The sequence below is a fragment of the Loxodonta africana genome, chromosome 8, assembly GCF_030014295.1.
Source record: "Loxodonta africana isolate mLoxAfr1 chromosome 8, mLoxAfr1.hap2, whole genome shotgun sequence".
NCBI lineage: Eukaryota > Metazoa > Chordata > Mammalia > Proboscidea > Elephantidae > Loxodonta > Loxodonta africana.
Genome location: NC_087349.1, coordinates 25742003 through 25758606, shown reverse-complemented (window position 1 = coordinate 25758606; position 16604 = coordinate 25742003). Strand labels below are relative to the sequence as shown.

General features: G+C 35.6%; 1 protein-coding gene across 1 annotated transcript in view; it reads right to left on the bottom strand.

Moving 5' to 3' along the window:
• Nucleotides 1-16604, bottom strand: part of WASL (WASP like actin nucleation promoting factor) — a 72282-nt gene that overhangs the window by 19644 nt on the left and 36034 nt on the right. The window contains exons 2-6 of the mRNA XM_003407243.4: nt 13330-13464; nt 11182-11268; nt 9546-9642; nt 6072-6095; nt 38-206 (exon numbers count right to left, since the gene is read on the bottom strand). Of these exons, the coding sequence (XP_003407291.1) occupies nt 38-206; nt 6072-6095; nt 9546-9642; nt 11182-11268; nt 13330-13464 (512 nt within the window). The remainder of the gene's footprint in view (nt 1-37; nt 207-6071; nt 6096-9545; nt 9643-11181; nt 11269-13329; nt 13465-16604) is intronic.

Here is a 16604-nt window from a genome sequence, read left to right as displayed (position 1 = left end):
ACCAAAGGCGAGGACAAGGACAACGGGACTGCCTTACTGGAAATTGCTCGGTGTTCCAATATCTGCCTTGGTTAATCTTTTCTTTTTAGCTTTTCCTTTCTTCTTTTCTTTGGTATGGGAGATGTTGTTGACTTGTGAGCCATAAAATCTATTTGTTGTGATTTCTGGATTTTTTATGTCAACTGTTGCCATGGGTAGATTAGGACCTGAAAATAAAGCCAAAATAATTATGAAATGGATATCAGTTAAGATAATCATTAAAAAAAAAAAAAGCCAAACCCGTTGCTGTCGAGTCGATTCTGACTCATCACTACCCTACAGGACAGAGCAGAACAGCCCCATAGGGTTTCCAAGGAGTCCCTGGTGGATTCCAACTGCCAACCTTTTTTGGGATGGAGCCATAATCCTTAACCACTGTGCCATCAGGGCTCCAAGACAATTACATACAATAAAAACCATAATTTAAGGAACATTTTTGAAATAGGACTACTACATTATTGTAAACTATTTAAATTTTTATTTAAATCTGCATGTTAGATTTTTATACATAATAAGCAGAGCTTAAATTTCAGATACTTACAATATTCTTAAACATATTACCATACATTATTTCAAAACAAATTTCTTATTTTTGTAATTTAAGCTTCATGATGAGTATAAACTTTTAACTAGAATTTAAGATTAACTGATCTGATCCCTTAATTTCTGACTATAAATCTCATACCCAACACTGTAAAGTGGTCTACATTATACAACAACAAAGTTAACAAAATGAGAGAAGAACCTACTTTGTTTTAAATTTAACAAAGAAATCTAGTCTTAACTGTTTATATTTTATTAGTCCACGAGGGAAAAAGTCCTTATCAAATTATTACTACCATTTTTTCCAAAACTGCCACAATTAAGTCCACTAATACTTTCCCCACTAGTATGCATACACCTTGACTATTAGAAATACAGAATCTCTAATGAGCTTCCATGGTAGACATTTCATAGGAGCTGTCCCGATTCACTGCTGGAGTCCTGTGTGACTGCTGGAAGTTTTCAGGGAGTGTCCTCCGGACTTCACCCCATATGCCTTTTTTCCTTTGCGGATTTTGTTTCATATCCTTTTGCTGTAATAAATTGTAGCTATGAGTATAGCTATACGCTGAGTCCTATGAGTCCTCCTAACGAGTTACCAACCCTGAGGGTGGTCTTGGGAGCCCATAACACAATAATAGAGTGGCAAATAGAAATATCAAGAAATTATAGGCTAATTAATGCATATTAGGGAATCATTAAATGCCAATTTGACTGTAATCCTTTTGTTATACTGAAAACTTCAAATTTATCCTACTTAAAGAAAAATGCTTACACTTGGGTAAATCATATGTAACCCATTTTCTCTCTCTCAGCTCTACTATTAAAGATGAAATATAGCTAAAATAAAATTATGAAAGCCATCGTCACCTTGGTGGACAAGTCATCAATTTAGAAGGATGGGCATTTCTAGTATCACAAAAATTTGGCTACTTTTCCTCAAAGTTTACTTTTATATAAATACATGTCTAAAAGTTTTATTTATAATTTAATAAAAAATTAATTCCATGGGGAGTTGCTCATTTTAGTAAGAAATAAAGACTTTCTTCTTGGGGGAAAAAAGGGAGGGGAGGGGAGGGGAAGCTTGTGAATAATACAATTCAGTGTCAAGAATAACCTGAAAATAACTGGATCGAGCAATAAAGGTTAGTTACACAGTACAGTATGAGCTGAAAGGCTAACTAAATAGTAGATAAAGACGTGAACTTTTCAACTTGTGTAGATATCAGGCTTCAGAGATTCCTGTAGTTTCATAAAAATAAGGGTCTTGTTGAGAACCCGGAATTTGGGTGTCAGAGGGTTGAATTGGGGTCACGCTCGTATCTTCATGGACTTAACTACTGATCTGTTTTAACTTCTCATTCTCCCTTTTCTTCCCATTCTTTTCTTATAACTTACCCATGCCAATCTGCAAATTACTGTTTACTCTTTTCCTTTATACTTAGTAGAATTTAAGAACTGACTTAAGACAAACTTGAGAGTATCAGAGTTAGACCCTCTCTATATACATACACCCTTACTGAAATAGGTGTTCAAACAACAACTGTAAGGGAGCAACCAAATTTACCATAAAAAAAAAAAAAAGCCAGCATAATAGTTTTTAGGAGAAAACAAAAATATTTGTATGCTGCTTTAGCTTATATAAAAGCAATCCATTATACTACGTTATACTACAGATGATCTAAAAGGTAAAAGAGTTGGGTGAAGTTTAACAGTTTAAATTATCCAAGCCAGTGAATTCTTTTCTGGACAATAAGGAAGTTAAAGATCTTTTAAGCCTAACTCATAACTCACTAGAGAAAGTTAACTCAGCTGTCTCTGAAGACTGTTCAAGGGTGAAGAGGACAGGAACAAAATACAAGTGGTATGTGGAAGGAATATCAAGGTTCAACTCATAACACACTGTGTTTCCTCTCCTTTCTATACCCCCAGATCAGGCATGATTATATTGTTATACATCTGCCAGCAGTTTATAAAGCCCTGGCGTTAACTCACTAGGTTATTACAAATGAATTTCCTAAATATTGGTTAAAACATTATTTAACTGAATCTGTATAGGAAAATCCACACTATAGAGATGTACAGGAAATTAACACTAGAAAATTAGGAAGTTCCTTTTTGAAACTTTTCATTTTACAAATGATGAAAATTAAGGACTAGAAGAGTCAGGTCATCTGCCTAAAATCTCACAATTAGTGAGACGCAAAGATGAACTCTGCTATCTTAGTTCCTACTCTACTACGCTTTCTATTAACTATTCTACCCTTTACACAAAAGTCAAACCACAAGGTGACTGATAATGCTAACTTGACAAATGTCATCATGTATTATTTCTTTATCAGTTCTCAGTTTGTAGTTCAGTAGCTCATCATTTAACAAATACTGAGTAATACCTTTGAGAATTTAGAAAAAGATTTTTTACTCTTTCAAGGTACCTGGTTATTCTGTTGACAACAGTCATTTACCTTTAGAGTTTAAAGGGGTCAGGAAATACATTTATTGGAATGGTGTTCTAAAGTCTAATTAAATATTTGCTTCAAACACAACAAACTAAAAAAGTGAACCCTGGGCAGGAAGTGTCTAACGAGCTTATATAAGGCACAGAGATGTTTCTTAAAAAAAAATAAAACTTACAGAAGATTTGAAAGTATCTTTCTAAAAGCTCTAATTTGGTAAACTGATAACCTAAATGAGGATCTGAAACAGAGCACCTCCATGGATGCTGCATGATGTGGTTAAGGTACCACTGCCACCTAGTGATGGTGCAGGAAGTAATCTGCCTCCTCCGAAGCAGTGGTCTTCAAGCAGTGGGGAGAGCAAGACCATCTACTACAAAGCAGGAAAAAATACTAGAACTTCTCTTTATAATTATTTATTTCATTCTTACTGTGTATGCAATATATTAATAACATTTCACATGCATATATTATAAATTAATAAGTATACAAATATTGGTAATACATGCTATACAATTTTGTTTTTTAATGATACTCTTTTTTTTTGGAAACACTGGTGGCGCAGTGGTTAAGTGCTATAGCTGCTAATCAAAACGTCAGCAGTTGGAACCCACCAAGCACTCCTTGGAAACTCTATGGGGCAGTTCTACCCTATTCCATAGGGTCGCTATGAGTCGAAATCGACTCAATGACAGTGAGTTTATTTTCTTTAACTCCGTATTGTATTTAATGAAAAGAGTTTGGGACTACTGCGCCAAAGGATTGTAACTACTAAGAGTGCCTCTCTCAGCAGAGGTAATGTGATTATGAGACACCACTGTCAGTGAAAGATTTCCCAAAGTCTACCTATTCGTAGAAATTAGGTACCTTTTCAGAAATGCATTTTACAAATGTACTGAAGGATTAAATTACTCATAGTGACCCTATAGGACAGAGTAGAACCGCTCCATAGGGTTTCCAAGGAGCACCCAGTACACTGGAACTGCTGACCTTTTGGTTAGCAGCCAGAGCTCTGTGAATACTCACAGATAATGCAAAATAATTTAATAAATTCAAAAAGAGGCTAAACTATTGGGTACATCAAGAAAAAACATTCTACAATGCACTAAAAGTTAACAGGTGAGTGCCTTGTGACTCAGCTGTACCTCTGCTTCCTTTGCCTCTGCCATTTATGGCTGTGTTCTTAACTTCAGGCAGCTCTCACTTTCTCCCTCATAATCATCTTGACGTCACAGCATAGTGGTTAAGGGGCCAGACTCTGGCATCAGATCACATGAGACTGAATCCTGTTCTACCACTTAACTAGTTATCTGACATTGAACAAGTTACCTTTCTGTGCTTCCCAGTTTCCTCATCTATAATATTGGGGTGGGGGTAATAGGAGTTGCTTCATAAGGTTTCTAAACAGTGCCTGCAAGTAGTAAATGATCACTAAATAGTAGCTGCTATTATTATTACTGTACAACCTTTTTCCTAACTAGCATTTATTACCTACTATGTACTAGCACTATGCTACGCACTTTGATTACCTCATTTAATCCCCATACAGCCCTATTTTATCATGTATTCATAAGTAAGAATTAACATTTGCATTTAAAAGAGCAAGTCAAAGTATGTAACACTTGCCACATGATAAGCACTACTGAACTACTGTTAGCCATTTAAAAGAAATTAATAAGGTATATAATCCAAATGAAGCCCCTGGGTGGTGCGAATGGTCAATGCATTCAGCTGCTAACTGAAGACTGGAGGCCGGATTCCACCCAGAGGCACCTTGAAAGAAAGGCCTGGAGAGCTACTTCAAAAACATCAGCCACTGAAAACCCTATGAAGTACAGATCTACTGTGCACACATGTGGTCGCCAGGAGTCAGAACAGACCTGATGGCAACTAACAACAAGAAATATAATCCAAAACTTAATACACCAATATTTGGTTCATGTTTTGAGATCAAGAAAACAAATTTACGGCCAAAATCAGAAAGGAATATGTTCTTGTTTAAAAGAAACAAACTCCAACTATCACTAATAGTTGTCCTATCTTAAGAACTTTGTATTACATATATTCCCCCCAACGATCATCCTAAGTTCTGATGACGGGACTTCAGATGCTTTTTTCAAAAAGGCTGCTATATTCCCCATTACAATGAAGGCTTCTGAAACAATGGTTCTTTACCTTCACTGGATCAGGGACCCCATTGAAATGTGATGAAAGCCATGGATCCTCTCTCTCCAGAGAAAAGAACATACATACTTATAAAATTTAGCACACAATTTCAGGAAGGGTTTATGAAATCCAGGATGAGGCTCTATGCCCTTGAGGTCTGGCATCTTGTCTTTTACATCTTGATATCCCATTTTTACTCTTTGATATTCAATATTAAAAATACATATACCCATAACACTTTAATTATATAAAATTTATATAAATACAAATTTATATATTATATAAATGTGGATATATAATTATATATTACATACAATTATAAATTTATATATATAGACAGTTCTCTGCAGCTACTATTAGTTCTAAAAAAAAAAAAACCATCATTGTAAGTATTAATATTGAATGGGGGCTAGTTTCATATTACCAGTATGAAATAATATTTTGAAACACTGAAAAAAGATACATCTTAAAGTAGGAAGTTAATAAATATGCTAGACAAAATTTACTGCCTTTAAGGAACATTTTTAAGACCAGATTGTACAGGTTCTAAACTTAATTAACTGTGAATACAAAATTAAGATATCTTGTACAGGTTCTAAACTTAGTTAACTGTGAATACAAAATTAAGATATCACTAGTGATCTTCACCCTAAGTATTATTCCCCCATTCTAGAAAAAAGCCAAAGAATAGTATATTTACTGAGTCTCACCTGTCATTCAATATTTTAAAATAAGAACACAATAAACTATAACCAAACTATATCTGAATATAGTAAATATTGGGTATTAGTGTACGGTGCATGTCTTTACGAGGATTACTAAACAGTAATTTAAAATTTTTTGACCAATAATTGTCAAAGTGCTTACCATTTGGGGGGTCTCGTTTTTTCTCTGTTAGAAAATAAATTAAAAGAATGTTATTAAGACATATATAATACGACATCAACTTAAAAAGCTAATTCACTTAAACTGTCTTATTTTTACAGGTAGATAAGGAGGGCTTCTGTGAGGAACTGATACCTGAGTGGACATCTGAAGGAGTGAGGAGGGAACAATATATATAAAGGCCCCATGGAGGAAACAGTATGACAGAACATCATGAAGGCTGGACTGGAATGAGCAACAGGAAGAGTGGAAGGAGACAAATCAGGAGAGTCAGGGGCTGGATCATGTAGGGTTCCACTTACATGATGGGACCATGGTTAGGGACTACAGATTTTATTCTATATATGATAGAAAGCTCTTGTAGGGTTTTGAATACAGCAAGTAACATGATCTAATCTATGTTTTTACAAAGTTCAGTCTGGCTAATGTGTGGAAAAGAGAAAGTACGGGGGCCAGAGTAGAAGGGTGAGGCTAGCCAGAAAGCTATGCAGTAATCCAAACAGCAGATAATGGTGGCTGGATTAGGGTGGTAACAGCAAAAGTGATGAGATGTAGTCAAACTCAGGAGATAATGGTTAAAGTAGAGTCAATGGGACTTACGGACAGGATTTATGAGGGGGCATGGATTTGAGCCTGAGTGACTAGGTGGTACAATGCCTTTTACTGAGACAGGGAAGACTAAGACACTGAAAAACCAGTCTCAGTGGGGCTACATTTGGGGGTGTGCGACAAGAGCCAGGTGTTCTGCTCAGGCTTGTTAAGTTTGAAGGCTATTTTGACATCCAATTTGAGCAGACAGAGTCCGAGATCAGGGGAGAAGTCAGTACTGGGAGTCACTGGCATATAGACAGTATTCAAAGCTATGGGACTGAAGGAAAGCAGAAAGGGAATGAGACTTTCCAAAGAAATCTGAGCACTGGGACAGAGCAAGAAAATACTGAGAAGCTACAGTCAATTAGGGAGGAGAAAAACCGGGAGAATTTCTACCAATTCTTTGCATTTATATTCTTACCAGGTTTTCTCACAATAAGACCCTACTTTGGCTTTAAGAAAGTCTCAAGTGTAACTGAAGAATTTTAAATGAGCATCATTTTCACAGATTTTTTTAACACATATTTTTTTGAAATTACAAGAGAAATACAAATAACTGGTATAATTAAATTATTATTTTATAAATAACCACAAACTAAAATCAACAGAATTAAACTAGGAGATGAATTTTAAATCCTAACAATGGGAACTAGAAATGTATTTCTCCTCTGTTGGTCTGATAAAGTAACTTTCTGAAACATTTGAAGTAAGCAAGTCCCATCCATGTCAATGAATGCCAATCCCCAATTTCCAAGGAGGCACACTTTTTAATTAGTGGATGAACAAATATGAAAATATACTGAGATAAATAGAAAAGTCAGAGTATAAGTTCTAAAAAGCAATCACTTAGGTATATGATGGCATCCTGGCTTGAAAGCAATTCATGCATAAAAAGGGGGAGGGTTTGGTTGAAGAAGGCTGAACATTCTAAAGCATTTGCTAAAACATTAGCAGAACCCCCCAAAAAAACCCCAGTGCCGTCCAGTCAATTCCGACTCATAGCGAGCCTATAGGACAGAGTAGAACATCAGCAGAACAGTGTTTAAATCAAGTCAAGGGATGTTAAAGCATCCCAGTTGTAAGCATTTTCCAACACTGTATTCAAATCTGGACACCCTATTCTAAGAGGTCATAAAAATCCATACTGGATTCAGAGCATAGTACTCAAGATGAGAAGTCTATATAAACAATATCACGCGAGGAATGGCTCAGGAAACTGGTACTGATTAGGATTAATAAGCAAAGGCATAAGGTAGGACGTGATTGCTGGCTTCCCATATTAAATAGCTATTGTGAGCAAAGGGAAACAGGCTAAATCTTTGTTGCTCCTAAGTTGGATCCTATGGGCCTAAGTTAAAGAGATGCGACATTGGGGTTAGCCTCAGCATCAAGGACTACCCAACAATCAATTAGCTATCTCCTTAATGCTGTGAGCTTTCTGCTCCTGAAACACTGATCAAAAGTTTAGGAACTATATAAAACAATTCCTGTACCAGGTGGGAAGCTGGAAAACATCTTTTAGTGCCCCATTAATTTCCAAGTCAATTTTTCAGTATTTTAAGATTCATTTCTTACTCTTTTTTATATTGGAAGTGTCACATATTTTGACTGAAAGGAACCAGAGAGTCCCTAGCCTTCCACCACAGCACATCACTAAAACAGACACTGGAACTATAGTCATTCCTAAAGGTGAGGTTTCACTAACAGCATAAAATCCTTTCCTAGCATGGAATCTAGTGGTAAATGTTATTTCAAAAGAAATAAAAAATAACAGACCCCTAATAATAATAATTCTCCTGGTCACCCATTACAAGTGGAATATAATAAGATGGCAAAAGCGAAGAAACAACTCAGTTCACTGTATTTTTTATTTTTATCTCACCGCCCTCTTAAAACTCCACTGAGATGACAGTAAAGATGTATACAATGGAATACATGCTTTTACGCTCCTGTTTTTCCTAATCCAGTGTCTTCCTTCTTCTTGGTTTATACCCTTGAATACAGTGATCTTCAAACTGAGATAACTTGTACTCCTGGCAGTATGAAAAGACTTTCCAAGGAGTATGAGGGCATGGAAAGTTTTAAGGGGATCTATTTGGCTGATCTCAACTCCCATATTTTTTTCTAATACTGATTTGCATGAGAAGATCATTTTGGAGAATGCTCACCTCTCCTAATCACTATTCTCCCACTTGACAATAGAAAGGTCTTGTACATTGCTGTTAACAATAGTTCTAAATGAGTAAATCTAAAGCTCTATTTTATTCTGTATCATTCTGTAACTGTTTTATAGTACTGGAATCATCTCATGCACTAAACTAAGTTCCTTATGGTTTTATAACTTACAGCATTAGAGAGAAAACAGAGATGAGGCAACGTTTGTGGCTCTTGTTTGCAACTCTGCTTATTTACTTCTAGTCTTGCCTAAAATCTTTGTTTACAAAGTATAAAATATTTAATTTTTTTTTTTTTAGTTATGAACAATGTCACAAAAATGTAAATTAAGAGCCAGAAGATATAAAACTTTACCAACAAAAAAGTTATTACAATGGGTCCTACACTAAATCTGGAAAAAGTATTTCTCAAAAAAAAAGCTTCTTTTAGGGTGGGGATCAGCAAACTTTTTCTGTTAAGTGCCAAATAATATGTATTTCAGGCTTTGCAGTCCATGCAGTCTGCGGAGAATACTCAACTACACTGTGACGTGAACACGGTCACAGACAATATGTGAATGAATGAACATAGCCGTGTTTCAATTCACTTTCACTTACAAAAACAGACAATAGGGCATATCTGGCCTCCAAACTGTAGTCAGAAATTTAAGAAAAAAATGTCAGATTTTAAGGAAATTAAAGAAAAAGTTACCAGACTTCCTTTGTCGCCGGCCCAGTAGGTCTGTAACTGCTTTTCGGAATTTTTTTGCTTCTTCTTCATTGGCAAAATTAAGAGCAACTTGGCAAGTCTGAAATTTTTTCATCAAAAGAATAAACAACAAAACGCACAAATTTAGCTTTGTATAAAGAAAAAGATGACGACCAACAGAAGTACATTTCTGAAAAAAGAAAGGTTGACATTACTAGCACGCAAAAAATTATTTTATGACCTGAGCAATTTAACATTTAAGGCCAAAGCCCAAAAAAGGTAAAGTAAAAGAATACTGTTAGAAAAGTTACCTATCGCAGTAGATAATCAAATATGAAACTAAATATTTCACCTTCTGCAAAAAATAAAATAGTAAATTAAATTTGATTTTTTAGTAGGGTTCTGAAAACAATCTGGGCTAGAAAAGGCAAACACTGGAAAAGTCAGTCAAATACAGGTCAATTCTATAAGCTTATGTTTTTATTTTACAGCTCAATTAGAGGCAGTATTTAAATTATAACTTTAATTAACATAAATTATTAAAATGTAGAAACACACTGACATTATCACGGCATTTAATGCAAACCGTTACATAAAAAAAAAAAAAACCCACTGCCATTGAGTCGATTTTGACTTATAGCTATATCCTATCAAAAAAATACGAAGTTAGAGAAGAAAAAAAAAATTTTTTTTATTGTGCTTTAGATGTAGGTTTATAGAGCAAATTAGTTTCTCATTAAACAATTAATACTTGTATTGTTTTGCGACATTGGTTGCCAACCCAGTGATGTGTCAACACTCTCCCCTTCTCAACCTTGAGCTCCCCATTTCCATTCGTCCAGCTTTCCTGTCCCCTCCTGCCTTCTCGTCCTTGCCCTTGGGCTGGTGTGCCCATTTAGTCTCATATACATTACTAAACTACGGGTACTACTGCTTGTTTTATGGGCCTGTCTGATCTTTGGATAAAGAAGAGAATGCTTTCTGAAGAGATGGATATATCATCTAATCCAAGCTTTTTTTTTTTCACTATATAAAATTTAGGAAATACAAATATGCAAAACAAAGAAAATTAAAACCACCTATAATCCAGTTACTCTGGCAATTCCTGTGAGCACTTGGTATAAAAATTGTTCCAACATTTTCTCCAAGCATATACAATTAATTTTTAAAATGCACCCCCTCATTTACTGTATTTTAATACCCTTCACGGTCATGAACTATTCTTCCATGAAATAATTTGAATGGCTGTATAACATTCAATATTTAAAAGTTACTATCAATTATTGGACATTTAAGACTCATTTTTCATAGGTATCAAAACTAAGTCCACAAAAGGTTAAACTATTCACCCAAATCACACAGTTAAGACAAAGATGATTAAAAAAAACAGAAAAATCTCTTTTCTACCATAGCAAATTTTATTTACAGTACTTTTTTGAGCCTTCCCCCATGGCTTCTTTTTGTTGGCCCCAAAATCTTAGGAATTTCTTCCTATTTAGCTAGAATATTTATTAAGACATCTTCTAAAAATAATTCTTTATATTTTATACAGTATTTACACAAAAAGTTCATAAGCGCTTTCCAGACAACTATAAAAGCAATTACATTAAATAGAGAAATAAAGGAAAGTACGACTTACATCTCCAGCAAAGGTATGAAAATATCCTCTAGGACTATTATATACAAAGTTATTATATAGCTCTTGTTCCCACAATAGTTTCCCATCCTGAAAAAAAAGTAGAAATTAAAATAAGAGTTACCAAAAAAGATAGTATCTAGGAATGAAGGAAAGCAGGTGACTTATGTTAAGGGAATTTTTAATATTAACAATAGCTTTATATACATATATGCCATATATATTATAATAAATAAATATCACATAATTTAGCTAATCAGCAATTTCTTACTAACAAAACAGAAAATACCAGATAAGGTTTCTTTCATAAAACCTACATATCAAATGAGTTTAATTTGGTATGCTTAAGATATAATTTCATTAATCAAGCATTCTCAAATATATTTAGTTAAATTCATAACCAGAACAATTATTAGACCACCAATGTTACATGGAAGGAGGAAGATACTTTTGTATACATGCCAATCACCAATAAGAAGTCCCGTCAGTAACAGACTGTGCTATGCCTTGGAAGCCCTACTGGGCAGTTCTACTCTGTCCTATGGGTCACTATGAGTTGGAGTCCAATCGAGGGCAATGGGTTTGGGTGTTTGGTTTATCAAATATAACAGGAATATCTCATGTTCTTTTCCTCAATTCTGTAGATGCTGGGAGGGTCAGATGTACTGGCTCTGTACTGCTCATTAGCAATCTTCGAATTCCTAACTTTTGCAGAATGGCCTCTTAACTAAATACTGGTATTAGGAATATCACTCATACCACAGAAAGACACTGACGACTAAAGCCCACCATGGTTAAACTATGGCTAAGAGAGTCATGGATAATTGTCATATCTATGGCCATAGTAAAAGAAATATATTTAACCTCAATACCCAACGTGGCTAATAATGAGTGTTCCATAATTGTTACCTACACTTGGAAATGAGTGGTTAGGGATGCATAATCATAGCCCTATTCTGAAACGCAACGTTCTACTTAGATCATAATTTAAAAATATTTAAAATGCACTAAGTATACACATTATGACCGCTGTAATGGAATCTCTTCTTCTCAATGGAGCTGTATGTGAATCCCATTTCTAAACAGTGCTTCTCACTGGTGATGAGACATACATTGAAGCACTTAGGGATGTCTTTCAATCTATGCACGTGCCATAATCATTGCCATAGTGAGCCACCATTGGTAACAGGAACATGTCACATCTCTCAGCTGTCTTGAGGGTAGGGGACAGTGGATATTAAGAAGCACTAATTTACGAAGTATAATAACTTAAATCTCATTTAATCCTAGTGAAATACTTTTCAACAGACCCAGAAAGTCATCCCATTTTACAAATAAAGACGCTAAGGCCCAGAGATGTGGGAAAAAAACAGCTTGATTATGTTCAGATAATAAATAGAGCCCAAGAGTTTAAAGCCATGGGTGTGGGTGTGGGTGTGTATGCATGAATCATATTGACGTATGTAACTATTAATCATGGAGGTTCACATATGCGAAAAGTTTTAAAAGAAACACGAGACTTCAACTTTGCAAATGATAATTACTTCTGTGGTAACTGTAGGAAATGAATCCTTGACAAAAGGCATACAAACTAGGACAAGATGGATTTATAATTGAGAGTGAGGGATACAGAGCTGTAAAAATTTGAATGGACCTTGTTGAGAAACAACATATAGAAAAATAGGTAGCAAATACATTAGTACAGATATTATATAATGCTTTAAACCTGAGTAAACACTAGTACATACCGAACTAAAACATGCTTATGCTATTCCCTGAAAGCAGTATGTACACTAGTCTGTAATGGACAGGATGGAATAAAGGAACATTATTAGAAAAGGAGAAACTGTGGGGAAAGCTCAAGATCCAAAGGCACAATTAAAAACAAAACTAGCTGTAATGACAGACGGCAGTGAAAAGAGTGAAAAGATCAAACAAGGTTTGATTCCTGATCCAGCTCAGGGCATATTCCCGTTTACTCACAATGTCCATACTTCAATACCTAACACCAAGTTTTACCCTTCTAACAGTAGTATGATTTAAATACTACATACTGGAACATAAATTTCTTAAAAGAAATTTATATTTCATTATAACTGAGGCACAAAACCTAATCACCTACACTTTAAAGTGAAAGTGATCTAAACTCACCTTGATGTCAAATATTCTTAAAAAATAAGATCTCTGTGGATTGTCTTTAACAAGGCAAGCAACACCACTGCACTTCTTTGACCACATACAATTCCGATCTGCCGCATATAACTGTACCACTGCCGAAGACATAGTCTGCAAAATACAAAATTCATAGCCATTAGGTTCAAAATAACACTCAACCAAGGTTCTAGAGGAAAACTACACAGTATACATTAAGTTCATTTTTAAACAGATATACCTAATTAGCAGACATAATTTTATAAGCCCAGAGTCAACACAACATCCCAAATATAAGATTTCAGGAAAAAAGGTAGGTATTTTTGCCAGTCTCAAGTATAAATCTGGCAAAAGGCACAAAATTATGTTTCCTATCCTTTTCAATTCCAGAAATTGAATACTGATACATCAGGACAGAAACCAGTGCACTAATATGTTGCTGATTTATTACATAAACACATCATAGAGGTTAAGAGCATAGGCAGAGACAGAGTCAGATCTGCACTTAAATCCACTGTCCAGCTGTGTGACTTCAGGCACATCACTGAACTTAAAGTCCAGTCTCTCTATTTATAAAATGATAATACTGCACACCTCCTAAAATTAAGGTCAAACTAAGTAACATAGGTAATCTGCTTAGCAGTGTCCAAGATCATGCCCAGTAAATGGTGCCTCTCATGGTCAAGTCATCATTATCGCAGCAATTCTCTGAAGGCAAATCCCAAAGTAGCATTCAGAAAGAAAAGTTTTAAAAATATGAAGACTGAAACATCAAGACCTATTTTAAGTAGAAATAATTTTAGAGAAAGAGTACATTTGAGAGATCTTCCTCTATCAGCCATAATTTAAAAAAAAAAAAAAATACAAAGAGCAAAAATTTTATATCAGCACCAAACATTAAAGATAATAACAAATGCTAGAAATTTAGAGGTGTTTATAGCTACAAACTATAATATTTATGGACCAGACTAGGAAACAACAGTAATTGCTGAAGAGCGCACCAGCAATTACTGACACAGCAGCATCTGATAGCAAGACAGCCTGTGCAATCCAAAAGGACGGCACCCTGCCCCACTATGGGGTCGAGGAACTGGAACCATCTGGAGAAACCAAGCTCTCTTAACTACAGAAATGGATTGGTTAAAGAATGGGGGGCAAGTGGTGGACAGAAGAGTGTGTGTTATTGAAAATCTGTATGTTTCAGATGTTCCCAAGATTGGCAGCAGCAAGGGAAGCTGGCGGTTGAACACAGGGGAATGGTCCCACCTAAGACATTCTTTTAACTTTATTAACTAACTTAGAATTCTGTCTGTATAAGACATGATGAAATGGACACACACACTGAAGTAACTGACTGCTTCTGCCACCTGCTGAGTGATCATGGGCAATTTAGTTTCCTCCTCTGTAAAATGGGACAGCACCATTTACCTCACAATTTTGAGTTTTATATGAAAATGTTGGTAAAATGTTTAGCATTATGCCTGGCTTCAGTAAGTAAGTGGTCAATTCAAGGTGACTATCGTTAGCCCTCCAAAAAGGACTTTGACGGAAGCGTATATAACTGTGTAGTGTGGGAGAGAAATCAGACTAACCAAGCGGTATGTCCCTCAGTCTCTCTACCACACCTCTCTTCCATTTCACTGGGAACACAAGAATGATCATCCCAGCTTCACGAGTTACTCAGAGAACCGAATGAGATGGTGGTACTAGGTCCTTAGTATTGTGAAAACATGGATTTTGCTTTCACAACCTAGATCTGTACTGGAGCAAAATTAACACAATTCTTTTGGAAAACAAAGTGCTATTATATAAAAAGCCTTAAAACATTAATATTGCTTGACCCTGAATTCCTTTTTTGAGGAATCTATCTAAGGAAATATTCCTAAATATGTATGGTATAATGGAAAGAGGTTTAGAGCCTTGCTACTCAAAATGTGGTCCATGGAAAAACAGCACCGGCATCTCCTAAGAGCTTGTTAGAAAGGCAGAATCTAGGACCCCATCTCAGACCACCTGAAAAAGAATTTGCATTTTAACTAGACTCCCAAGTGATTCCTACATACATTTTGTTTGAGAAGTGCTAGTTTAAAAACAAATGATGAGTTCAAGTAATCTTATCTCAAACAAAGAAATCAAAACATGATTAAAAAAATTGATAATTTATTGTGATTATTTCAAGTTCTTCTATATACTATATATCATTTAAGATCCCAAAGTTAGTTGTGCCAGGTGAAATCTGATTTAAATCAGAGGTCTGGGGAGCTCAGTGTGACTTCCCAGGAGTGGCTATAAAAGACATGCAGCTTCTGCCTTGCATCACTCACTTTAGAGAAATCCAGTAGTCATGTCACAAGGACTCACACGGACCTGGGCAGAGGTCTACACAGTGAGAAGATGAGGTCTTCTGCCAACAACCAACACTAAATAGCCATCTTGGAAGTAAATCTTCCAGTCCTAGTCATCAAGCCTTCAGATGACCACAGCTGCTGCTTACATCTTGACTTCAACCTCATGAAAGACACCAAACCAGAACCACCCAGCTACAATGCTGACTATAAAGAATAAGGAATTAGCCCAATGTCACATAGCTAAGTGGAAGAGCTGGGATTCCAATCTGGGCAATTTGTGACTTCAGGTCCTGTATTCTAATATCTACATTACATTGTTTCCCAATAAAATGAGCATTTAAGCCATGAAATAGCAGTATTAACAATGATTAACTTCTATAAAGCTGTGCAGTATTTTACTACAGGCACTTAACCAAACTTGAAAGCAAGATTGACAGTTACTAATTATAATGGACCATCGCCCATTCGTAAGCTTGTCATACTGTAGTAGCTTGTGTGTTGCTATGATGCTGGAAGCTATGCCACTGGTATTTCAAATACCAGCAGTGTCACTTGTGGTGGACAAGATTCAGTGGAACTTCCAGGCTGAAAGAGACTAGAAAAAAAGACCTGGAGATTTACTTCTGAAAATTAGCCAATGAAAACCCTAAAGATCACAATAGAATATTGTCTGGTATGGTGCAGGAAGGTGAGTCCCCTAGGTTGGAAGACAGGCAAAATATACAGTGGCTGCAACAATGGACTTGAGCAAACCAATGATCGTGAAGATGGCACAGGACCGAGTTATGTTTCATTCGTTTGTACATGGAGCAGCCATGAATTGAAGCTGACTTGATGGCAACTAACAATTATAGTAATAGACAATTTAAACACATCATCGTTCTAGTAAATTTTTTTTTTTCTTAACGATGGTGAAATTAAGGGAAA